Below are 27,385 nucleotides of genomic sequence, written 5' to 3' on the forward strand. Positions count from 1 at the left end.
TGCACTGGTGGAAGGTGCATGCTGGGGTAGGGCTGGGCGATAAATCGATTTTATCGATTAATTCGACTTTGTACTTAATGTCGATTTGTTTTAATGAAAATCAATTTTCTCCTCAACATCCGCCACCAACGCCTTCCCGCTGGGCTCCCGTAGTTCAGAGTGTGCGCCCCCCTCCCCCCTGCGCTTGATACACAAACAACATGGCGGCGAGCGGTGCAGATCTAAAGGCTCGTGTCCACTAGATGCTATTTTCTCGCACGGCAACGTACCGCATCTGAAAATCACACAGACGGCAGGTGGTCACTAGCGGACCACAACATGGTCACATGACAGCGCTGAGCAACAGCAGGCCGCTACGTGGTCATGTGACCGAGCTTTCAGCTGGACAGTCCGGCAGACAAGTCGGATAAACACAGCGGCTCGGCCACAAATTTTCCCTTTTATTTCAAAAACACGTCAGCGAAAAGTATTTCTGAAAGCATTTGAGGCGAGAAATAATCTGTGCAGCAGCTGAATCTGTCCTCGTTTTATGTCACCGATGCCTAGTTTAGAAGTTTGAGGACAGTTTCACGATGCGTGGAATCTCCGCACGCCGCATGCAATTTGTATAAAGTAGAAGTCAGTCTACTTTATGCAAATGAGCTGCAGCCCTCTCCAGGTAAACACACCGGATCGCAGCGGGAAACGCACCGCAACCGGACCAGCATGCCACATGCGGCGCATTTCCAGCATCAATCCGGTGGGTTTACCTGGAGAGGGCCGCAGCTCATTTGCATTAAGTAGACTGGACTCCAGCGTGAGGAGATTAGGTAGGGGGTAAAAAAAAATCGGATAAATCGTGAATCGGGATTTTTTGTGAAAAAATCTGAGATTTTTTTTTTTTAGGCCATATCGCCCAGCCCTATGCTGGGGCGTATCACCTCTTGGCTCATCAAGCAAAGCCGTAACTATGTGTACCTGGGACCAGTGTCCCATCCGAAAGAGTGTTCTCAGCTGCTGGCGATATTGTTACAGCAAAAAGGAGCTGCCTCACTTCGCAACATGTAGATCAGCATCTGTTCTTGCAGAAAAATTTACAAGTTGACATTTGAGTGAGAAAACACACACATGTCAAATTTCATGGACAGTTTGAGTTTCATATCCCAAGGTTTACAAGGTTTTATGTTCCAAAAATGTGTTTACTCTATTGCCATTTTGTAATGCCCTTTTCAAATTTTTTTTTGCACAATGTTTTGTGATTCTGTAAATGCAGTGACCAAAATAAGACACAAGGGAGAGTTCAGAGTTCTGGATGAAAATGCTTCAAAAACAAAATAGAATCTTACTTAGTATTTTGTTAAGGGCTTAAAGGCTTTTTCTGCATCTTGTTTTTTTCTTGAAGTTTACTGTTCACAGGAATTTAAAGATATTTTCTTATATTTACCAAAGAACTGATTTATTGCACTACAAGATCGTTCAGAATAGTTTTATTTTCTGGTTGTTTTTATTTACAATTATTTATTTACTTTTATGGTTGTGTCTCTTATGATACAGTTAGATTTGTTTTGAAGCCACTAAAGCATTCGCACAAAACCTTTGTATGAGTCAAAGGAATTGGAATGTCTTAAGTTTACAGTGTGTCTGTTGCCACTTTATTTACACAGCCAGCCCTGTCGTTTGAATTAAGTTATTGCAGTTTTGTTCTGCTCTGGTCATGTTAAATAAAACATGATTAATATACCTGCATTAGGTTCAATTCCTAATGTAAATATTCATATTTTTACTAATGCACCACCTAAATAATGCACCTGTTTGCAGCATTGAATGTCTTCCATATCCAAGTAATATTGGTACTGTGTGATATCCTCAACTGAAAAATAAATCAATCAAAAGTGAATTGAATCGAGAATCGTCTATCTATCTATCTATCTATCTATCTATCTATCTATTTGTCTGTCTGCATGTATGTGTGTGTGTGTATACACACACACACACACACACACACACACACATATATATATATTTATTGTATATCTTATTGTTTCAGTCTGGAACATGTGCACAATACATTTCACTGCGCATTATACTAAGTATAATGATGTTTGTAAATTTCTTGAATCTTGAATCTTGAGCAGTTTTCTAAAGAAGACTGAGGTCAGATTACAGTGTCCAGATGTATAAGGCTGATCGAGATCTATCCACACAGGCTTAATGTCGAAACTGCATCTAAAGGTGCATCTACTAAGTACTGACTTTGGAGGGGGTGAGTATTTGACCATTTCTTTTACATTTTATATTTTTAATCAACAGACACTACTTTGTAGAAATCTGTTTCACTTTGACATGAAACACTAATTATAAAATGTCTTTGTAGTTTCTCATTCATCCAGGTCATGGTTATCCAAAGTTGTTTAAATCAACCCAACTGGACTTTAAGAAAGTTCCTTGAAGACGTTTCACCTCTCATCCAAGAGGATTCTTCAGTTCTGAACTGAAGAGTCTTTCTCAAAGTCCAGTTGGATTGATTTAAACAACTTTGGATCTAATTATAAAAGTTCTTGTTAAAAGGACAAATTATATTTACCATGACTCAGTGAAATCCAACAAAGGGAAATCTTCCAGGGGGTTGAATCCCATCCAAACTTAAAACTGATCCACTTAGGATCAAAAATTAATTAATTTTTAAGATCTAAAAAAAATCATTAACTGACGAACTTGGGTCTTCAGAAAGGCCTGTGGAGCAGACATTGAGCTGACTGGCAGAGAAACTGCTAGTATGACATGATCCAACTGTCTCCTCATTTGTACACTGGTAGATCATTAGCAATTTAACATTGATTGACATGATTACTTGTTGCTGCAACTCAGCAAACAAATGCTTGTTTGCTGAAAAAAGTACAATATTTTTCAGATAGTCACAGTATCGTTCAAAAGTTTCAGCACCTGAATTGTTTTGACCATCAACATGAAAAAAAAGCCTTGATTGTGTGTTTGGTTCTGAGAAGTAGAGCATTGCAATGACTTGCAATGCTTTACTTTACCTGGTCAAAGAGGTCAGTGGCATCTTTTCCTGCTGCCTTCATCAGCTCCTCTTCTCCACCGGGGTGGTAGTCCATGTAGGGGGTTACATTGTAAACCATACCTGAAAATATACAGAGAAAGAAAGAGTTTTATGTATATTTATATTTATGTGTATATCTTCCACTGCCCTCTGCAGGCAGAAACTGATACCACCACAAACATTTGTGTCCAATGATGAAACTGATACTGATATTAACTATTTAACCATTTTACATTAAAAAACTACAAAAATTATTTGAAAGATATTCAAATGACAGCAGCACAGCAGAAAACCCAGTCACTGTCAGCTGTCAGCAGGTGTGGCATTTACATTTAAAAATTGAGGCTGTTGAGCTGAAGTTGTGAGCTTCAAAGGACCTATATGTTTACCAGATATTTTCACAATAAAAGACAAAGCTATTAAATTGTATTATAGGAAGCAGGAAATCTAGTGTTTTTAAAGTCTGACCCAGAGCAGGGGACTAAAAGTCAAGATGCATCTAGTCTCTCAGTTTTTACTACTCATTTATTTTTATTCTTAAATTGTAAATTGCTTGTTACCCATTACTAAATGGCTCGAGTACCCTGTTAAATCAAAAGTGTTAGAAGACAAAGCCAGCACAGAAAAAATGTGTCTAATACCAGTATGAATCATGCAATTTGCTTTAATCAACCAAAAAAATATGTCTCCAGTTAACTTTGATTTCACAACTACTGCACCTACCCTCATAGAGGGTAGCTCTTATAAACTCCTGCCCTTTCTTCATTAACACGTTATGGAGCCCTGTAGGGAGCTGGACATATTTTTCCTATTGCAGCTGCTTCGAATCTCCTATTGTACTACATGAAAGTACAAGCCATGTAATCTACAAGCAAAGGAATTGATATTATTCTTACAGCACAACCTGAGCACAACCCCAACTCTCTAATTCCACTGTATTCAAGGAAGAATCAAGCCAGAAGCATTATCAAGCTGACATCAAATACTATCCATGTTCTCTAAATACTACAGCTCCATTGCAGGTTCTTAATATATTTCTTTGAATTTCTAATCTGACCTGGTCTCCTGCAGTCTCACCTCGTATGCAGGTCCAGCAGTCATCTCTTCTGTTGTGTTTCTGCAATTCTTCCTCAGTAACTTCAATCCGGCGGCCTCTGAGTCCGGTCAGATCTTTTCCACTCTTTGAAAACCGGATCCAGTCCATCAGACTGTGGCCAGGTTTCAGCGCCACCTTATCAGACAGTCATATAAAAGAGGATAAGCGTCACGTGTATTTATTTCTGGAGATGTGTGAAGGAATGTAAGGAACAAACAAAGACAACAGAGTCATCTAGTGTTCCTGTCGCTATAGAGTATTGTATCTACAAGTTAGTTCGTAAGTGCTGCCATTATCCTAAACTGACATGTGCCATTATGTTACATGTATACTGAAGTAAAATGTTTAGCTAACGCTACAGGAGCTCCCTTATATTAGGTTATGCACTTCTGTCATCTTATGCCAACTTTATGTCAAGTTTTGGAAAAGAATCAAGTGTTCACTGTGTAGAGACAACTGTATCATGACAATTGGCTGTCATATGGTAGGAATGTTACCTTATTCCTACCGGACTGGCCGGATGGCGCAATCCGCTGCTGGGAACTCGGTGCTGGAAAAGACTGGGTTGGTATATTCAACATGTTGCGGACACTTCGGAGGCAGTCCCACTTTCGTACAAAACCTATTAAATCAGTGGAGGTTTACCAAACTAACACACAATACGACAGTTATGGTTTTCACACTGGTTTCACGGTGTCGCTGGTACAAACTACTTCCTGGTTACGACACATCTCTTTACAAAACTGTTAAGCAACGCTGCTGGCAGGAAGGTTAAGCTAAGCTAGGCTAACAAGACATGAACAAGACGAACTGACGACCGTACTCATAAAATCAAATTATAAGCCGTCAATTGAATTTCGTAAAAGTTGAATTTCCGGGGTCACAACCAGCAAATTAAATAATTCCTCGATTTCAAGTGGTTAATTAAGAGTTGTCTCCTGCCATTGAGATACCGTCACCGTGTAGACTACAATAATTTTCGCACATTTTGACGACAACGTCAACAAATAGCGTCATCAAATTGCGACGGTCGGGTTGTCCATTCCACGGTCGGCTCTCTGGTGTTCTTGTAATGTATTGCAAGCAATGACAGCATTTGAAAAGGCGACACTAGTGCAGCAATGCGATGTTCATTGACAGTCAAAATGTGCCTCTGTCACTGCTATCATTCTGACGTGTCGTAAAATAAGCGCAGTTATCATAAATAGCCTCCGATCAATTATACCAATAACATTAACGGTAGCATTATATGTAATTTCTTGTCTGTCAATTCTCAGGCTCCAGTAGAATGTTGTGCATGCAGGCTGACTGACAGCATTAATTTATTAACAAGAACATGAAAAATGCCAGTAACTCACCTGAAATTAAACTTTTGAAAAAAGTGATAAAGGATGAACTATTTTGTCTTCCACTAGATCCACTCTCACTGTCATCCTCCTCTTCTGAATCTGTCTGGTTTTCATCTGACATTGTGGAAGCACAATATCTAACACAGTTCTGTCGTGTTCATTTACAATGCCTTACCTCTAATTTCCATCATGGCAACTAAAGGGTTTGCTTTTGAAAGGTTAATCTGTTAAGAGGATTCCTGGACAAGTCCTTTGAGGTCCATGTGCACCTAGTAAAGATTTAGCAGAGTTTTTCTGTAATACTTACAGGAGTTTTGTTAGGAGTTATAAACATCCAACAACGCATTTGCATGGAAGATGGATACATTTCATAGATGAATTTAGCTTATCGTGGCAGGAAAAGCACAGGTGAAAATAATGACAATAATGACAACCATGTTCAATTGAGTGTTCGAGTTAATACTTTAATGATCCCACATGCACAATACCAAGACACAAAGACTGTCTCACCTAAGTGCCCCACTCTTTATTATACTTATTATTGTTTTTTGTTGTTGTTTTCCCCCTTTTGCTTATATATTTCTACATACGTACGGCTGTGATTGGTTGGATTGGATGTTTTTATGTCAGTATCATCAGTGTCTTGTGATGTGCCTTTAGGATCTGTGGAAGGAGATAATTTTAATGATTTTAAAATTCTCTGACTTGCATATGAGTTCTCTATGTGCAAAATCTGGGCTCGTTCTTGAACTGCCAGGGAGGCTGGCGGTGTTGAATTTGAATGGGCCAAAACCTCCATTCTTGAGTTTTGGAGTTGAGATCAGAAGGTTGAAAATACCTTGGCAAAAAAAAACAAAACAAAACTGTAGCAACCAGTAAAACCAATGGTGAACACAAAAACAACCAATCATGCTGAAAAGCAAGGCCATCTTATATTAGGACACGGACTTCAGCAGGTTAGAAAGATGGCAGGTTATTCCATCTAGCTTCAAAGGAATTCTGGAAAATCATCAAATGAAACTATCAAATGATGCAGAAAGTTTTATACATTTATTCATGCTTGATAAAATCATCTTTTCTAGACACCAGAGCAACTTCAGATATTTTAATTTCAGCACAAACGTTAATTTATTCCAATTGTAAATGTGGTTTTGTTGGTCAAAAACATTATCTAAATAACATGTTGCTCAATTTAGCAACATTGTGTCAGCACGACTTCTAGCTTATTCAAACTTATGGATTCACAGTACTTTTTGTATGCTGGGTCTCTGTTCACTTCATCACATCCCTTGTGTTGGAGCTCCTAACTTTAGCTGCTTATGCTTCATTCCTGAAATAGTCATAATTTGTAGCATTTCTTTGGTCATTTTGTGGTTTTGTTTTACTTCTTTGTTTGTTTTTGTGCTAATATGAAACTGTTATTGGAACCACCCAGAACCCAATTTGGATTACCAAAATTGATATGGCACTATAGCATTCAGTCCATATGTTCCTTTATGCACCTCCCTGCAGATGGCAGCAAACATTAACAATGCTGACTCAATGGCCAACATTTTTCTTGGTTTTGGTTGGTGTTTAGCTACCTTCCACAACATGAACACAGACCAATTAATTTCCTGTTACTGCTGGTCACTGCACACACTACAGCTATGTTTTTCAATTACTTTGACAAGAAAGATAACTGCACTCAATAATTACTCTGGATATGATTTAGAGCACCTGAAAGTGTTATGTTTCTATGTCAGTTTCTATGGTGCTTCCATAGTGCTTCAGCTTTTCCAGGAGAGAGCTCCTTAAGTGCTATGCGAACTGTGTGTTTCTTTAATTTTCTTCCCTGTATTGCATCATATTTTTGGTGCATTTTTCACATTATAGTTACAAGGCAGATTTGTGAATTGTGATGTTGGTCTCTACAAATAAAATTTGAATTGACTCACTTAACATTTGCCTTGTCTTGTATTGTACTTCTCTCTCTCTTTTGTCACACCACCCATCTCCTCTTCTCTCTCAGTAGATCCAGCTGTAATTACAATTTCAAAACCATTTGCCAGATCATTACCCTAATCCCAGGTTTGGTCTGATGAGTCACGCGCCTCATTTGCCACGGTGTAGGGCAGCTTGGGGCCCTTTCACAAACACTGGCCAAGGACCACCAGCCAGCCCTGTGGGGCCACCAGACCACTGGGGTTGAGGTTAGTGTAGTATTGTGTTCCGCTAATACTATCAGGGATCCCAGCAGAGTGGAAATAACTGATAGACGCTGCAAGTTGGTTCCCAGTCACAATTGTTTCAAATGTAAAACTCCCACAAAAATTTTGGAGAGTCCTCATCTGTCCATCCAAACTGTAAAACAGTGGAAAGTGTGCACTTTGCATAATAACTACAAGCATATGGCTATGATTAGTAATTCCTTTGGTGACAAATTTGGATTTGGTAGGTGTCACTGTATAAATTCCAGTGGGCTGTTGTAAGGTCAGAGAGTAACATGAAATTTATCAGTCTGTAATGAAATCTTATTTGGGAAAGTGTTAAATTATTTAGACATCTATGGATAAGTTTATTTTTCACAAATTAATTAAAGATACTATATACTATACCGTCAAAAGTTACAAGCAAAATACATTTAATTTAGAGATGAATCTGCCTCATGCAAATTTCAAAACCCAAGATCTATGATATCTTCCTTTTGAGGGTCAGGGCTTCACTAATAAAAGCTTTTATGCTAACAACAACACATATGTTTTGTGGAAGGTGTTGTGTAGTGAACCCACAAAAATGATTACCCAGCTTACAAAGACTAGCTGATGAATGTAGCAATAATGAAGTGAACCCAAATGCAGGACACAGACTCCAATTTGCAACGCCAAGATCTGTCTGTGAAGTTTAATGAATGAAATTGAATGAAGGTAATGGCAAAAGGCTGAAGGGAGCTGATGGTGGAGTGGACTGAAGCAGGGGGTGGCCTAAAGAGGAAGTGGTTGGAGAGAGAGTGGCAAGCAGTCAGGATGCTGAGCGGACAGAGCAGAGTGGCAAGCTTTCGATGCAAGATAATTTGTGGGTACGCCAAATGCAGGAGAAACAAGGTGGACTGAAGCAGATTAAGACAGGATATCTAATGAAGTGAGCAGTGGATTCAAAGCACAGGGAAAGCAAGATTAATCCAAAAATTGTTGATGAGTACTGGAAAGTTTGAAAGCTATATTAAACAACACCTGTTACATGCCACATAGAAATTTGATCCAGTGTTTATTCAAAATAATTCTAATTATAGCACCTTTATTACCAGCTGACGTATGTTTTTTTTAAGATATGAAAACCGCCATGTCTCTGTTTTCTTCCCACCAGTTAGCTCAAAATAGAGAAAAATATTAGATTGTTCAAAATCTGTGACCAGATTATTTATTAATATATACAACGTTTAACATGATTTACATGTTTACTGATTTAAGCAACAAGATGCTGAAATCTACAATTGTTGTAAGCGGTTGTTCCCTATTACTTCTTTCACAAACATCCCTGTGCATAAGGACTTTACAGCAGTGGTAGCATGAGAAACACTTGGTTCTACCCAAAAACAACCCATTAGACCGTAATGTCCATCTGCTTCTTCCGCTACATGTTCAGGACTTACTACTCATAAAAATTCACACTGTATTGCCCAGTGGCACATGCTGTCAGTACAAACATTGGTTGTCTGGCTGTATGTGTCACATTGGCCTGAAGGTGCGTCTCCACTAGATGCGATTTTCCCACACGGCAACGCACTGTATCTGAAAATCGCATGGCCGGCGGGCGGTCACTAGCGGACCACAACATTGTCACATGACAGCGCTTGAGCAACAGCAGGCCGCTATGTGGTCATGTGACCGAGCTTTCAGCTTGATGGTCCGGCAGATGAGTCGGATAAACACAGTGTCTCGGCCGCAAACTTTCTCTCATTTCGAAAGCACTTCAGGAAAAAGTAGACATTATACAGGACAGTGTGCGCAGATACAGCTGTTATAAGCTTCTCCTCCATGGCGAACTGTGTTCAACATCTGCCAACCTTCTTTAAGCACCTTGCATGCCCCTAATTGGACAAGCGCATCGATTCGGGGGCTGGTCTGCTCCTGGATTTCAAGCTGGACCAACATGGCGGCTCGGCCGCAAACTTTGCCTATTATTACAAAAACACTTCAATGAAAAGTATTTCTGAAAGCATCTGAGGTGAGAAATAAGTTGTGCAGTAGCTGAATCTGTCCTCGTTTTATTTCACCGATGGCTAGTTTAGATGTTTGAAGACAGTTTCACGATGCGTGGAATCTCCGCACGCCAGAGTCCAGTCTACTCTATGCAAATGAGCTGCGGCCCGCTCCAGGTAAACGCACCTGATCGCAGCTGGAAATGCGCCGCATGTGGCAAGCTGATCTGGTTGCGGTGCATTTCCAGCTGTGATCCGGTGTGTTTACCCGGAGAGGACTGCAGCTGATTTGCATAGAGTAGACTGGACTTCAACTTTATGCAAATTCAATGCAGCGTGTGGAGATTCCACGCATCGGGGAAACTGTCTTCAAACTTCTAAATTAGCCATCGGTGACATAAAGCCAGGACAGATTCAGCTACTGCACAGATTATTTTTTTGCTTTGAGAAATACTTTTCGCTGAAGCGTTTTCGAAATAAAAGGGAAATTTTTCAGCCGAGCCGCTGTGTTTATCCGACACGTCTGTTGTAAGTGCGGTCACGTGACCACGTAGTGGCCCGAAGTTGCTCCAGCACTGTCATGTGACAATGTTGTGGTCCGCTAATGACCGCCCACCATCTGTGCGATTTTCAGATGCGGCATTGCCGTGCAGGAAAATTGCATCTAGTGGACATGCACCTTGAGTTTCCTTCAATGGGCCAGTTGACAAAACAGCTCCTGATTTGAAGAGTTTCCATGGCAATGCATGAGGGCGGGGGTTGATCGACAAAGCTTTGACAACCATTTCATTTGAAGAGTGGTACAATTACTGTAGTCACTCCAACATATCCAGTAATTTGCCAAACACATAAGTTGACAGGGTTTGCGTTGCAACAGCATGTAAATTTCTCTGTCATGTCAAAGTATTTACTACTTCACAAGTCAAGATATTTTCTCATGCCTATGTGGCATCCTGGTTTCATACTACAATTACAGCTGTGGACTGAGTGCTTCTGTATATGGACTGTGAGAGATTCTGTATAAACTAGGATTAAAATACTGACCCAAAACTAATGAAAATGCCCAGTATTTAATATAGTGCCAGTTCAACTCTGAACAGCATTATTAAAATATCAGTAATCTAATTTACCAATATAAAGGAATCATAATTCATTTAGCTGCCATTTATGCCTTTCAGATTTTTCATTGATCAACCCTTAAAGATACAGCTTGTACTGTATATTTTAAAATAAGATAAGATAGTCCTTTATTTCTCCCCACGCCAGGGGAAATTCACATTGTTACAGCAGCTTATGTATCAATAAACATAACAATAGTAATAAAATAAGAATAAAATGGTAGTAATAATATTTACAATATGTACAAGGATGAGAAATGAGAATGAAATAGTACAGTATTGACACACTGTAAACAACACAATATAAAGTGGCTTGAAAAAATAAGTTTAAAAAGTGCAAAGATGTAGCAGTGCAATAATTGCTGTGCAAATTTTTATGGTTTGGGGTGATATGATGTGAGTCCAGTTTATGTTAACATCAGCCAGTGATGCTGATGTTGTAAAGTCTTATAGCAGATGGAATGAAGGACCTGCGATAGCGTTCCTTCTTGCAGGGTGGATGTCTCAGTCTACTGCTGAAGGAGCTGCTTAAAGACCCCACAGTGTCATGCAGTGGGTGAGAGGGATTGTCCATGATGGATGTGAGCTTTAACATCCTCCTCTCACCCACCTCCTCTATGGAGTCCAGGGAACAGTCCAGGACAGAACCTCCTCCTGACCTTCTGTTTAGTCTCTTTCTGTCCCTTTCAGTGCTCCCTGCTCCCCAGCAGACCACTGCATAGAAGATAGCAGACGCTACCACAGAGTCATAAAATGTCCGGAGCAGAGTCCTGCACACTCCAAAAGGACCTCAGTCTCCTCAGCAGGTGGAGACGACTTTGGCCCTTCTTGTACAGGATCTCTGTATTGTGTGTCCAGTCTAGTTTATTGTTGAGGTGAACACCCAGGTATTTAAATCTACATTAACTTATTCTTTTTTCCAGTTTCTTTCCCCAACCATTTGGGGCAAGCTGGGGCTGGGGGAAGCTAGAAACACAAGATCTGGCATATTAAACTATGTGAAGTTGGTATCACTAATTTGTTCGCAAACAATCCATCATGAGCGTTTATGTGGAGTCTCATTTGTGTCACTTAAGTCCAATATTGTTACGGTTCTCATGGAGGCTCAGGTGCAGGGATTGAGAAACGACAACTTCGAGAGCAAATTAAAGGAATCTATTTACAGAAGTAGAAATATAATGAAGCAAACTACAAATATGGAGTCAGAGACTACAATCGGAAGTGATGGAAGTCACACAGGAGATCAGGTAAGGCTACGGAAAACAGAGCCCCAACTGGTGGGCGGAGAACTTCACAGCTATAACAAGTTACATTATATTGCCAAAAGTATTCGCTCACCTATCCCAATAATCAGAATCAGGTGTTCCAATCACTTCCATGGCCAGTTTTGGCCACAGGTGTATAAAATTAAGCACTTAGGCATGCAGACTGCTTTTACAAACATTTGTGAAAGAATGGCTCACTCTCAGGAGCTCAGTGAATTCCAGCATGGAACTGTGATAGGATGCCACCTGTGCAACAAATCCAGTCGTGACATTTCCTGGCTCCTAAATATTCCACAGTCAACTGTCAGCTGTATTATAAGCAAGTGGAAGTGTGTGGGAACGACAGCAACTCAGCCACCAAGTGGTAGGACACGTAAACTGACGGAGTGGGGTTAGCGGATGCTGAGGAGCATAGTGCCAAGAGGTGGCCAACTTTCTGCAGAGTCAATCACTACAGACCTTCAAACTTCATGTGGCCTTCAGATTAGCTCAAGAACAGTGCTTCAGCAGAGAGCTTCATGGAATGGGTTTCCATGGCCGAGCAGTTGCATCCAAGCCATACATCACCAAGTGCAATGCAAAGCGTCAGATGCAGTGGTGTAAAGCACGCCACCACTGGACTCTAGAGCAGTGGAGACGCCTTCTCTGGAGTGACCAAACGCGCTTCTCCATCTGGCAATCTGATGGACCAGTCTGGGTTTGGCGGTTGCCAGGAGAACCATACTTGTCGGACTGCATTGTGCAAAGTGTAAAGTTTGGTGGAGGGGGGATTATGGTGTGGGCTTGTTTTTCAGGAGCTGGGCTTGGCCCCTTAGTTCCAGTGAAAGGAACTCTGAATGCTTCAGCATACCAAGACATTTTGGACAATTCCATGCTCCCAACTTTGTGGGAACAGTTTGGAGCTGGCCCCTTCCTCTTCCAACATGACTGTGCACCAGTGCACAAAGCAAGGTCCATAAAGACATGGATGACAGAGTCTGGTGTGGATGAACTTGACTGGCCTGCACAGAGTCCTGACCTCAACCTGATAGAACACCTTTGGGATGAATTAGAGCGGAGACTGAGAGCCAGACCTTCTGGTCCAACATCAGTGTGTGACCTCACAAATGTGCTTCTGGAAGAATGGTCAAAATTCCCATAAACACACTCTTAAACTTTGTGGACATCCTTCCCAGAAGAACTGAAGCTGTTATTGCTGCAAAGGGTGGACCAACGTCATAGTGAACCCTATGGATTAGGAATGGGATGTCACTTACATTCATATGCGAGTCAAGGCAGGTGAGCGAATACTTTTGGCAATATAGTGTATATTAAATACACAAAGAACGACTAACCCACGATATGTATAACCTATGCAGGAGAGCAAGAAAACACAGGAGGAACAACTAGGAAACACTAGGACAGAATCTATGCTACATAGGAATACACTAGAACTCCAAAAGCTCCACTAAATGGAGCAGCTACAGGCCCTTAGCAGAACCAATCGACTAGGGAATAAACTGACCTAAAAATACACAGGGAAAACTGAGGCCGTTTAAGCGGCAATGAACTACACATGAATACAAGATACCTACGAGCTAATACAACAACAATACTATAGATAGCTACCAGCCAGGCTCAGGATTGGGGAACTTAGCTGGCAGGAGTGGAGAGTGGGGAAGCTGGGCTATAGTTGGCAGGAGCAGATGGCATGGTGTGGAGTGGAGCAGGAGACGGCGTGAGGTGGCACGTGGTGGACCAAATCCGGGGTGGCGTGGATGGTTGGAGACCGGGGAGAATCCAGATGTTGAAATGGTTACGGATGGCTGAGGCTTGTGAGGAATGGATCCGGGGAGCGGGAGCAGGTGAGGTCCAGGCTGGAAAAGCACAGAGCGAACAGTTAGCAAAAATGAGAAGCCACAACAAGCACAACTAAACAAGAATCACAACTAACTGTTGCTTGTTCACGGTCCGGCATCAAGTGGTGAGAGAGGTCGCCTCTTATGGCACAGGGTGTAGGTGATAAACCAATCCCACCTGCTCCCTCCAGGTCAGCTGATTGCTGATGCCGAACACCTGCCGCCTCCTGCTCCAGCTGCACCTACTGATTGCTCAGGAAGGGAGGGAGAGAGTACTGCCACTAACTGGCGCCCACAACTGTGGTCGTGACAAATATTTACTCTCTGTTTAACTCTGAATTGAATATTTTATCAGTTAATTACACCACTATGTTAGCCAGCTTGTTAATAATTTTGTCTGACAATTGTTTGGTGCTGGGCAGTAGCATAATGTGATTTTGTTATTTTTTTTTTACCCACAAACTATGAAGAGATTATTGGCCAGAAAGCTAAAACAATTAGTTACAGAGGTGACAATGCTGTAGTTTATTGGTAGTTCTCTGTGAGGTCATGTGATCCCCTTCACATAACACATTTAAAATCATACAAAAATTTGTCATCAGTGCAGCTTTATGTGTATGCTCAGAGGGCATTACACGATAACAAAGGAATTTACTCAACAGTCTGTGAAATTCTAGGAGCAGCAGCTACATAAAATCTATGACCATATCTTTCATGTCTCTTTGAAAGGGGACATCTGTGAACAGCTACCATACGCTGTTGACTGCCTTGCTATCTTACCAACCTTTCACCTCTGAGTCAAGAGGTGACTAAGAGGTTATGAGTTCAGGCTCGTATGCACAAATGAGCTAATCAATTCTGCCTCAAACATCAGAAGTGAGTCTGCTCAACTCTGTCTCTAACTCATTCTGTGTCCACGTCAGATCCATGTGCAACAACAGACCAGCAACTAATGAACTCAATGGCTGTAGGACATTTGGAGATGTGATTCTCATTCATTCTAAAGTATGTTTTACCTAGGTAAATATTATTTGTGCTATTTGCGTAAGAGACTCCAGATTTTGAACAAACCAACAATCACTAACATCATAACTTGATTTAGGTAAATAGAGTGTCATTCTGTTTTAATAATATAATTTCAGGTACTACTTTCAGCATTTATCAATCGTTTTCAGACATTGCAGCAGTTTAACCTGCCGTTTACATTAATGTAGAATGCTTACTTCATTTAAAGGCCAAGAATGTGTCTGCATTTGTCTCATGAGACCAAGAGATGTCAGTACAAACTAACTGTCGTAGCAACCCCCTGTTCATCGTGGTGGGTCAGAAGAGAGGGAAAGAAGAGGAATGGCCTTGTCAGTGTGAGGGGCTACATGAACAACCCTGCAGAGAACCTCTCAGCGGGACAAAACCAATTGAGATGTGTTGGGGGGCAGAGCTTGTCTGTCAAAGTAGGCTTCTGTTTCAAAAATGTCTTCAGGTTGAGGTATGTGCTGGCTAACACAGAAAGAACATCCAGAGAGTCCACTGTAAAAAAAAAAATGCTTAAAATGATAATAATCATAATAATTTTTTTCTTCTTAAAAGTCAATTTAAAGTCACACATTAAACAGCACATAGCAAGCAATGATAATGTATAATAAAACTACCAAAGTAAAGCAAAACAAAAACATATTTACATTTATACACACACACACACACACACACACACACACACACACACACACACACACACATATATATACATATATATATATATATATATATATATATATATATATATATATATATTAGTGCTGTCAAATAATAAAAAGGTTTAATCAGATTAATCACAGGGTTGCTGTGGAGTAATTTCGATTAATCGTGATTAAATATAATTCTTTTTTATGATTATTTTTTGTTTGTTTTCACATTTTACAAACATACAGACCTACAGAGGCAGAATGAAGGTGAACATACCTCAGTAAATATTTTAGAGTCTGGCCTAACACAATATATATTGCATATTTGCAAGAACACAAAACAAAAAAAAAATCAAAACAAGCAACAAACAAACAAACAAACAAACAAAAACACATGCATTACCCCGGTGCACTCTATCCAAGATTGACATTTAGTCACATTACTATATTACAGTCAGCAAACCATCGTATTCATCTTAACCTTATGACGAGACACTATTGTCCTCTGTCTATATAAACAAGGTATCTTTCCCACTTATACATATAAAGATCCACCTTATTGAGTAACCTGTATGATAGATTCTCCAGAGCAGCAAGTTTTCCTAATTGGATGAACCACATAGCAGCTGTTGGAGCAGAAGGGGACTTCCAGTTCATAACAATAAGTTTCCTACCTACCATAAGTGCAGTTTGAATCCATTCAGCATGTGAAGTGGTTAAATTCTTCAAAGTTCCTGGATCTCCTAGTACGAACAAGTCTGGGGTGAGAGGGATATTGTGACCCATAATTTCATTGATACTGTCATGAACTGTTAGCCAGAATGCCTTAACCCGTAGACAACTCCACAGCATGTGCAACAGAGACCCATCGGTTTCATTGCACCTCCAACAGCCTGCATTATCCCTCAGCCCTACTCTGTGCAACCTGAACGGGGTCCAGTAGAGTCTATTCAATATTTTGAAATGAATAAGTCTGGTTTTGAGTTCTCTCGACATTATCTTGGAGTTGCTAAGAATTGCATTCCAAGCCTCCTCAGTGAAACTGACATTGAGGTCTGCCTCCCATATCCATCTGAGAGGCGACATTTTCTCATTAACACTAGTGAGCAGTAGCATGGAGTAATAAGCAGAGGCTGTGTGGCCCTTTTTGGAAATACCTATTATTCGATGCCAGATATCCGCCTTGGGAGGAGGCGTGGAAATAGAACCGAGCGTCTGCATCAGCAGATGCCTCAGTTGTAGGTATCTCCAGAACTGATTCTGTGGGATATCAAACTGCTGTTTTAGATTATCAAATGAGCGCAATATGCCTTCATTATAGAGGTCATCTAAGACCCGTATCCCTTTTTGAAACCACAACTCCCACAGAAAGGGTGCTTTACCAATGCAGAGCCTAGCGTTCAGCCATAGTCCTGCCTGAGAGTGAAGATAGGGGCTAACTTTATGAGCTAGAGCAACTCTCCTCCATATCCATTGCAGATGGGAAACAACCGGGTGTGTGTTAATTCGTGAAGGTAATTTAGCTCTGGAGGCAGGGGACTGCAAAGGACACTTTCAATGGCCATCCAAGGAGGCGCTCTCTCCGGGGGTAAGAACCAACGTACCATATGTCTGAGACTGAATGATTGATGATAAAGCATAAGGTTCGGAACTCCAAGTCCACCACAATTCATAGGTCTCTGATGTTTGCGTAAGTTCAGTTTGGGTCTTTTGTTGCTCCACAAAAATGTGTTGCACAATCTTTCAAACTCTTTGAAATATTTTTGAGGAATTTTGATTGGGAGAGCTTGTAGTATGTAATTAAATTTGGGAGCACAGGTCATTTTGATCACATTGGTCCTGCCCCAAAGGGAGAGATGGAGTGGAGTCCAGCGCTCAATATCAGCTTTAAAATTTAGCAACGTGTTCAAAATTGCACTTTGTCAGCTTAGACAGTGTTGAGGGGAAAGTTATACCAAAATATGTCAAGCCTTTATCTGGCCAGGTAAAGTTGCCTAGTTGAAAGAAGGACTTAGGACAGTTTGGTGAAAGCTGAAGGGCCTCTGATTTCTGCCAGTTGACCTGTATCCTGAAATATTAGAGAAACTGTCAATTACTCTAAATAAGGAAGGTAAGGAGCTTTCTGGTTTAGAAAGAAATAGGAGAATGTCGTCTGCGTACATCATAATTTTTTGCTCTGTTCGACTAATCTGGATACCCGTGAAGTCTGGGTCTCTTCGAATGGCCTCAGCCAGTGGTTCTAGGGCAAGCGCAAAGAGTAAAGGGGAAAGTGGACAGCCCTGTCTTGTACCCCTGCCAAGATTGAAAGCAGATGATATTAGACTGTTGGTGAGGACAGACACATTTGGCGAGGTGTATATAAGCCTAATCCAGTCAATGAATTTACTGCCAAATCCGAAGTTTTCTAGGGTGGAGAAAAGATACACCCACTCCACCCTATCAAAAGCTTTCTCGGCATCTAATGAGATGGCAGCCAGGGGATGGTCTTTGTTTTGTGTCGCCCACATGATGTCAATCAAGCGTCTGACATTATCTGCTGAGGATTGAGTTCTGATGAAGCAGACTTGATCGGGATGGATCAGGGATGTTATTACCTTATATAATCTATTTGTCAAAATTTTGGACAAAATTTTGCTGTCACATGAGATCAAACTTAACGGTCTGTAATTTTTGCATTCTAGTGGGTCTTTACCATCTTTCAAGATGAGTGAGATGATGGCCTCAGAAAGAGAAGGGGGTAACCTGCCTCTGTCAAATGATTCATCATACATATCCAGAAGAAAATGAGCTAGGTTCTCAGAGTAGGTCTTGTAAAACTCAGCAGTGAAACCGTCCATGCCCAGAGCTTTACCAGAAGGTAGGTGTTTAATGACCGCTATTATCTCTTCCTTCGTTATTGGAAGATCTAATTGTTGTACCTGCTCAGCAGACAGTGAGGGCACTTTAAGGAGGGAGAGAAATGATATAATTTCAGCCCTCTGGGTTTGTGATTCTGAGGAGTAGAGTTTAGCGTAGTATGTTCTAAATATCTCATTTATCTCCTTACTGTTGGAAATTAAGTTACCCCCTTCCCCTCTGATGGCAGAAATAGCGCCCATGTTTTCCTTCTGTTTAATGTACCTCGTGAGTAGTTTTCCTGCCTTGTCACCCTCTTCAAAGTACCTCTGCCTCGCCCTGAACAACATAAACTCTGCCTTAGCAGAAAGGATGTTATTAAGTTCATACTTCAACCTAGTAAGCTTCATCAAGTTGTCTGAGGACATATTTTGTTTAAAGGTGGCGTCAGCTGTTTTGATCTGCTTTTCCAAGTCAGTCTGTCTAGCTAAGTTTTTCTTCTTTTTAAAGGATGCGTATTGAATGAGGTGCCCTCTGATAAAAGCTTTGAAGGTTTCCCAAGCCACTCCTATGGATGGTACAGAAGCCAGGTTGGTCTCTTTGAAGAGATTTATCTGTCCTCTCAATGACTCTCTGAAGGTTGTGTCCATTAAGAGGGTAGAGTTGAGTCTCCACCTGGGAGTCTTGTCTAATCTTCTGAATGGGAGGAGATGTAGAAGGACAGGTGTGTGATCTGATAAAATGAGGTTTTCGATGCTGCTCGCTAGAGAGTTAGACACGAGGATGACATCAATTCTGGAGAGACTATTATGAGGTGAAGAATAGAATGTATAGTCCCTTTTAGATGGATTGTGTAAACGCCAAATGTCCACCAGTCCATAAGATTTACACATATCTTGAAGAGCATCACAGGCCTTGGTTTGGTGCTGTGTGGGTGTGCTTCGGTCTAATATAGGATCCAATACCTCATTAAAGTCACCACCCATGAGTATTGGAAAATCACCCAGATCAACAAGTTTGCTCCCAAGTTTACCAATAAATGCTGGATCCATTTTCTTTGGAGCATACACATTTCCTAATATATATTTTTATGTCCCTGAATCTCTGAGAGGATTAAAACAATCCTTCCAGCCTCATCCACACTGACTGTGTGACACTTAAATTGTAAGCGTTGATTAACTAAGGTAGCAACACCACAGCTACTCCTACTTCAACTTGATGCTGCTACATAATCAACCCAATCACAGCGCAGTTTCTTTGACTCCTCCACTAGTAAATGAGTCTCTTGCATGAAAACTATATCTATGTTTTTTGATTTAATATAATTTAGCACCTTAGCGTCATATGATTAAGACTACTACTGTGAGCTGTCATAATATGGATTCCATGAAAATATATGTTGTGGCTCTGGAGTATCTAACACCAAGTGCACCAAGGGAAGACATAAAATATAAACTAGACACACACCCACACACGCACATATACATAAATAGGTAAGCAGAACCATATAGGAACATAACTTTGGATGACACTCTGTCATCAACTGACATCTTTTAACTGGATGTCAAAACACAAACTTAAAGGTCCGTGACTCCATGGCCACCCCGCACTGTTACTGTTATTAACTCCCAGCAGTGCAGCGCGAAAGGAGCAGAGACCAAGAGGAAACTCCACTCCTCAGCGCGCCGAATGCTGGAGAGGTATTAGGTGCTCAGAGCAAAGGTCAGATAGAAATATTACGAATACATAATAAAGTTTGTCGGGCTACACGAATGAATTTTCCCGAAATAAGGAAGACCGGGCATAAACCACCAAGAACTCAAGAAATGTTGCCCCTCAATTAGCTCAAGCCATTCCAATGTAAAAGAATATTCTCATAAAACCATAATTAAACTGTCTTATCATTCTGTAGCAGGAGAAAAGGTAAACAAAAGAAGCAATTATTCCAAACCAGTCTGATGCACGATGTAGAATGAATGAGTGCACATATCCGTTAGTATTTCCAGGGTGCCAGAAATAAAAGCAAAATGTTAAAGACAGATCGGTTGAAACAGTTCGAGTCTCAGGGAAACATTGAAATAGGGCTGTTCCAGAATACAAAGGTGAGTCAGTTCAAGTGTGAGAGTTCCACGGAGAGGACGCCCGATCCCGAGAGGTGAACACGTTAATCCAATCCACATATGTAATCGAGCGCCTTCTTTGGATCCTCGAATTCACGACTGCCGTCCGCTGACCGTATGATGAGCCGGGCTGGATACACCAAGGAGAACGTCATGTGACAGTCATGGAGCAGTTTCTTACACTTGTCAAAGCGGAGACGCCAGTTGATCACGCTCTTTGAGTAATCTGGAAACACCATTATGACATGGCCATTCCAGGTCACTTTCCTGTTGCGGGCTACCCCCACGATATGCTCCTGGTCCTGGAACCTCAGAAACCTGGCGATGAGAGCCCTGGGCCGCTGGTTTTGGTCCGGTGCCTATGGTCCCTAGCTCCGATCCTGTGTGCGCGGTCTAGCCGGTCCAGGAAATCAATTCCCCAAATCTTTGGAATAACATCACCCAGGAACGCTCGTGCATCGTTGTTCTCACATTCCTCTGGGAAGCCGACAAAGCGTAAGTTGTTCCTCTTTTCTCGGTTTTCAATGTCATCAAGTTTCCGTCCAAGCCGCTCCATCTCAAAAAAAATTTAAACAATTGAACACTGTTACATTTTTTTCTCCTATATCACTCCCCTTATACCCCTGCTGCTTAATGGGAGAACTGAGCTGCCAATATTTTGAATCGTGGTCTGAACGGTGTCAGGGTTTTTCTCAGACACATTTGGAGCTTGTTGGTGAGTCTGGAACCATATTTACTTTGGATTATATTCATAGTTGAGAAGCTGGCTTACAGCAGTGTGTGTGTGTGTGTGTGAGAGAGAGAGAGAGAGAGAGAGAGAGAGAGAGAGAGAGAGAGTGAGAGAGAGAGAGAGATATCCAAGCGGCCCTGAATGCAACGGTTAAAAGAAGAAGAGTTAAGAAATGTAGCTTCTGGGTTAGTGCAACTGTACGGTATAGCCACAGTCAATTTACAATTAAAGGCTGCAGCATTCTCAGACAAGACTGGGCTCCTGTGTTTTGCCTTCCACAACCGCTGGTGAAGTGAAGGGGGTTAACCCTGAAGTGAACTAAGGTAACTTCATCCCTGGAGAACCGACCTCCGTTGCGCTTTTTGACCATGGTCGGGCAGCTGAGCAGGAACAGCTAACACTATATTAAATGACCAGATTCTATGTTGCCATGATTTCTGAATACACAAATTGAGGAATGAACAGTCTTGGCGGAGCACTGCACTCTATTCAGTTCAATTCAATTTTATTTATATAGCGCCAACTACAAGTCAAATTGTCTCAGGATGCTTTGAGTGCATTCTATGAGTGATTTTCTTGTTTATCTTTTGTCCGTCCTCCTCTGTCTGTCCCTCACCTGTTTTCTGGACTTTGCTGCGATGTTTAGGCTGGAATGCAGAGACCAATTCACTGGCTGAGTAGCGTCACATGGGATGGCTGAACTCATACCTAATTGGTCTGTGTGTTTCCTGAGCTGATAAACTAATGCCGTAAACACTGGAAAAGCTGCGCCAGTAAAATAAAAGCGACCCATCAAATTTAAAATACCCGAAATGCCTTATTTCAAGGATTTTGAGTCATTCTGCGCTGCAGATGTGTTAATTGCATTAAAATTTTTCATCTGATTAATTATGGTGCTGGAGTAATCCGCGCTAATTTTGACAGCCCTAATATATATATATATATATATATATACATATACATATATATATATATATATATATATATATATATATATATATATATATATATATATATGTATATATATATATATATATATATATATATATATATGTATATATATATATATATATATATATATATTTCAATAATCACACATATACAATGACTCAGTGAATCCAACTGTTACTGTTTTGTTGTCTGTCCCTGTTTCTCAGGGCCGTGCAGAGGCCTTTGGAGTGGCAGGTGCTCAAAATTAAAAGGGGGCACATGGAGCACAAATTTGAAACACCATATAGAAACATACCTTACAACAGTGATCCCCAACCCCCAGGCCGTGGCCCGGTACCGGGCCGTGGGTCATTTGGTACCGGGCCGCACAGAAAGAAAAAATAATTTCCATTATTTTTTTTCCACATAATTTGTTTGATTTATTGTCCAAGTCTTAATGATTTTTTTATTTTGAAAAGTGGCCGGATTCTCTCTGTTACATCCGTCTCACTTGACGCATGTCAAGGCCTCGACACCATAAGTCACGTGATACATCCCGCTAAATTAAACCCCAAGCTAGCAAAATGAGCAAAAAACAAACTTCTCTAGAAAGTTTCTTTGCGAAGGGGAAATGGTCTAATGAAGGGACAGAAGAGGAACCTGCACCTGCTAAAAAAGGGAAAGCTGCCTTTAACAGGCAGTATCAAGAATCCTATTTGAAATATGGATTTATCGCCACGGGCGATTCCCACGCACCAAGCCCGCTGTGCGTAATATGCGGTGACCGGCTCTCTAATGAGGCGATGAAGCCTTCAAAACTGGTTCGCCACTTGGAGACCAAGCACCCCACAGTAAAAGACAAGCCTTTGGAGTATTTTCAAAGGAAAAAACGTGAACATGAAGGGCAGAAGCAGTTACTGATGGCCACCACATCAACAAATGCGAGTGCACTGAAAGCAGCATATTTGGTGGCTAACCGTATTGCTAAGGCCAAGAAGCCATTCACTATTGGTGAAGACCTTATCCTACCTGCTGCCAAAGACATTTGCCGTGAACTTCTAGGAGAGGCTGCTGTTAAAAAGATTGCTCAGGTGCCTCTTTCAGCGAGCACTGTCACTCGGCGCATTGAGGAAATAGCAGAGGACATTGAGACACAGCTGTTGGAGAGAATTAATAATTCACCATGGTATGCGCTCCAGGTTGACGAGTCAACAGATATTGACAACAAGGCACTAATTCTTGTTTATGTGCGATATCTTTATCAGGAGGATATGCACGAAGATATGTTGTGTGCGCTATCGTTGCCAACCAAAACTACAGCTGCAGAACTATTCAAGTCGCTGGATGATTATATGTCAGGAAAACTGAAATGGTCCTTTTGTGTCGGCATATGCACGGACGGAGCTGCTGCCATGACTGGACGGCTGTCTGGTTTAAGTGCTCGGATCAAGGAGGTTGCACCTGAATGCGAGTCTACGCATTGTGTCATTCACAGGGAAATGCTGGCTAGCCGAAAAATGCCAGTGAGCGGCGTACTGAATGATATGGTTAAAGTTATCAACCACATCAAAGCACACACCCTTAACTCGCGCCTGTTCGAACAGCTTTGTGAAGAGATGGATACGGACCACAAACGCCTTCTCTTATACACGGAGATAAGATGGTTATCCCGAGGGAGATCGCTGGCCAGAGTATTTGAATTACGAGAGCCGCTGCAGAGATTTCTCTCTGAAAAAAAGTCACCACTGGCACCACACTTCAGTGATGAGGAATGGATCGCAAAACTGGCTTACTTGTGCGACATATTCAACCTGCTCAATGGACTGAACTTGTCACTTCAAGGGAAAATGACAACTGTCTTCAAGTTAGCAGATAAAGTAGCTGCATTTAAAGCCAAACTGGATTTGTGGGGACGGCGTGTGAACAGAGGCGCATTTGACATGTTTCATACACTGGCGGGGATTTTGGAAGAGACTGAGCCTGCGCCTTCGTTCTCCCAGCTGGTGTACGAACACCTGTCCTTGCTGTCAGAAGAGTTCGAGCGCTACTTCCCAACCACAAAAGATCCACGAACTGCCAAGGAATGGATCCGCGACCCATTTGTCAACAAACCAGGTGAATCCAGCATGTCAATGTGTGAAGAAGATCAACTGCTGGAGATCGCAAATGACGGGGGCTCTAACGTCTTTTCGAGACATCAACTCTGCCGTTGTTCTGGATTAAAGTCATGGCAGAATACCCCGAAATCGCTACAACAGCACTGAAAACCCTGTTGCCATTTCCGACATCTTATCTGTGTGAAGCAGGGTTTTCTGCAGTGACAGCAACCAAAACAAAATTACGGAGCAGACTGGACCTAAGTAGCACACTTCGGGTTTCATTGTCTCCCATAACCCCAAGATGGGACCGTCTCGTTGCAGCAAAACAAGCTCAGGGCTCCCACTGATTCAGTGCTACTGTGAGTAGCGAGTATTTTCATGCACTTTGTTTTTGTGTTGTGTCTTATTTTGAAGGTATGTTTAAACGTTACCATAGTGACCACAGTGTGTTGCATTGTGTTGGGGCAGAAAAGATGTTGCTCATGTCATGTTCTGTTGTTGGTGCGACGTTACGAGGACGCCGCTAATAAAGTTGCACATGATTACACAGTGGATTTACGTTCATTATTATTATTATTATTATTATTATAGAGAAAATACCACAGTTTTTAATGCCAATCTTATCATTTTATTTTGTTTTTATCTGCTACACCTTTAGATTGGGCTGTGAAAATATTGTCAGACATTAAATCGGTCCGTGGTACAGAAAAGGTTGGGGACCACTGCCTTACAATATAACTGGTTGAATTGTAGCAACCCATATTCAAGAAGAATGTAACATGAAAGCAGTGGTGCAGTGAGTAAGTCTGTGGACTACTGATCAGAAGGTCAATGGTTCAAATCCTGATATGGCCAACATCGGGCCCTTCAAATTGTTATTAATTTTAAGTTGAATTTAGATCATCATTACACACTGGACTGTTTAACTGTGGCTGCTCTTCCTGGAGTCCTTGCTTTTAAATTTCATACCTTTTCAAGACATATACTGTATAGGCATAAATTTGCTCCATGGTGCTGATTCATAATCTGCTCTTTATTATTCGTAGTGCTAATAATAAAATGTAAAAAAAAAAAAATGATATACAAATCATGTATTTAAATGTATTTGTGCTTTTATTTAGTTTGACTATCCACTTTGCGCCAGACAACAAAGTTATAAAAGTTATATTTTTATATTTATGCATATTATATTTAATTTGTCGATATACACAAATGTTATAAACAACTATTCAATTCAATTCAATTCAGTTTTATTTATATAGCGCCAATTACAGTCAAATTGTCTCGAGACGCTTCACAGAACCCACATGCCTGACCCCCAGAGCAAGCCAAAAGGCAACAGTGGCAAGGAAAACACCCTTTTAACAGGGAAAAAAAAACCTCGAGCAGAACCTGGCTCTAATGTGGGGGGACCCATCTGCCTGCTGGCCGGGCGTGTTGAGAGGGACAGAAGAGGTCGAGAGGTAGAGATAGAGGGATAGAGGTAGAGGGGAAGAGGTAGAGGAGTAGAGATAGAGGGGTAGAGGTAGCGATAGAGAGGTGGGGGGTGGGACACAAGGACCATAAAACACACAGTAGAATACATGCATGATAAGACAGATGATACATGCAAAGTACAACTAACATGGAAACTAATTATAGTTTACTGCTATGGTGTACGGCTCTGACATTAAATATACTACATATACAGCTGGTGGTAAATTCAAAAATATGTAGATGAGCAAATCAAGTATAGTAAGGGCAATGCAGAGTAGATCGGTGGAAATGGGCAGCTGGAGGTGGGAGAACAACCACAGATCTGAAGCATCCAGCTCTGGGACCAGGGACACCCGGAGAAAGGACACAGGGAGAAACAGAGTTAGTGTAATGCAATAATGGTATATATAGTAAATACATAGGTAGTTAGAGAAGGGCTCAGTGCATCAAGAGAGGTCCCCAAGCAGCCTATAGCAGCATAACTAGGGGCAAACTAAAGGGACGTCAAGAGGGGAAGTCAGTTGTGCAAATGAAAACACCAGCTCACCCCGTCAGGGTCCCCCAGTCAGCCCTAACTATAAGTTTTGTCAAAAAGGAAGGTTTTAAGCCTGGTCTTAAAAATAGAGAGGGTGTCCACCTCCCAAACCCAAACTGGGAGCTGGTTCCACAGGAGAGGCGCCTGATAACTGAAGGCTCTGTCTCCCATTCTACTTTTAGAGATTCTAGGAACAACAAGTAAGCCTGCAGTCTGAGAGTGAAGAGTTCTGCTAGGATAATATGGTACTATCAGGTCTTTAAGATATGATGGAGATTGGTTGTTAAGAGTTTTATATGTCAGAAGAAGGATTTTGAATTCTATTCTAGATTTAACAGGAAGCCAATGAAGAGAAACCAGTATAGGAGAAATATGATCTCTCTTGCTAACTCCCGTCAGTACTCTGGCTGCAGCGTTTTGGATCAGCTGTAGATGTTTCAGAGAGCTATTGGGACAACCTGATAATAAGGAAGTACAGTAGTCAAGCCTAGAAGTAACAAATGCATGGACTAGTTTTTCTGCATCACTCTGAGACAGGATGTTCCTGATTTTCACAATATTTCTCAGGTGGAAAAAGGAAGTCCTACAGATTTGTTTTATGTGCGAGTTAAAGGACATGTCCTGGTCAAAGATAACACCGAGGTTCCTCACAGTAGTACTGGAGGCCAATGTAATGCCATCCAGAGTAACTATATGCTTTGAAAGCAATTCTCTAAGATGTTTGGGGCCAAATACAATGACTTCAGTCTTATCTGAATTTAGTAGTAAGAAATTATAGGTCATCCAGGTCTTTATGTCCAGTGCTTCCTAATAATATTGCCTAAGGGAAGCATGTATAATGTGAACAGTATTGGTCCTAAGACAGAACCCTGAGGAACTCCATGATTAACCCTAGTATGCTCAGAAGAGTCATTGTTGACATGCACAAACTGGAACCTGTCTGATAAGTAGGATTTAAACCAGTCCAGTGCTGTCCCTTTAATGCCAATAGAATGTTCTAGTCGCTGTAATAAAAGTTTGTGGTCGATTGTATCGAATGCTGCACTAAGGTCCAATAAAATAAGTATAGAGACCAGTCCATTATCTGACGCT

General features: G+C 41.3%; 1 protein-coding gene across 3 annotated transcripts in view; it reads right to left on the reverse strand.

Annotated features, from left to right (window-relative positions):
* Nucleotides 1-5,133, reverse strand: part of LOC111576353 (cytochrome b5 reductase 4) — a 44,129-nt gene extending 38,996 nt beyond the window's left edge. For 2 of the 3 annotated variants that reach the window (XM_055013612.1, XM_055013611.1), the window contains exons 1-3: nucleotides 4,634-5,133; nucleotides 4,118-4,271; nucleotides 3,021-3,121 (exon numbers count right to left, since the gene is read on the reverse strand). In XM_055013612.1, coding sequence (XP_054869587.1) covers nucleotides 3,021-3,121; nucleotides 4,118-4,271; nucleotides 4,634-4,717 — 339 coding nt within the window. In that variant the 5' untranslated portion in view covers nucleotides 4,718-5,133. The remainder of the gene's footprint in view (nucleotides 1-3,020; nucleotides 3,122-4,117; nucleotides 4,272-4,633) is intronic. The other variant, XM_055013610.1, reaches the window with a different exon arrangement.
* Nucleotides 5,134-27,385: the final 22,252 nt, after the last annotated feature.

Source organism: Amphiprion ocellaris, chromosome 9, assembly GCF_022539595.1.
Source record: "Amphiprion ocellaris isolate individual 3 ecotype Okinawa chromosome 9, ASM2253959v1, whole genome shotgun sequence".
NCBI classification, from domain to species: Eukaryota; Metazoa; Chordata; class Actinopteri; family Pomacentridae; genus Amphiprion; species Amphiprion ocellaris.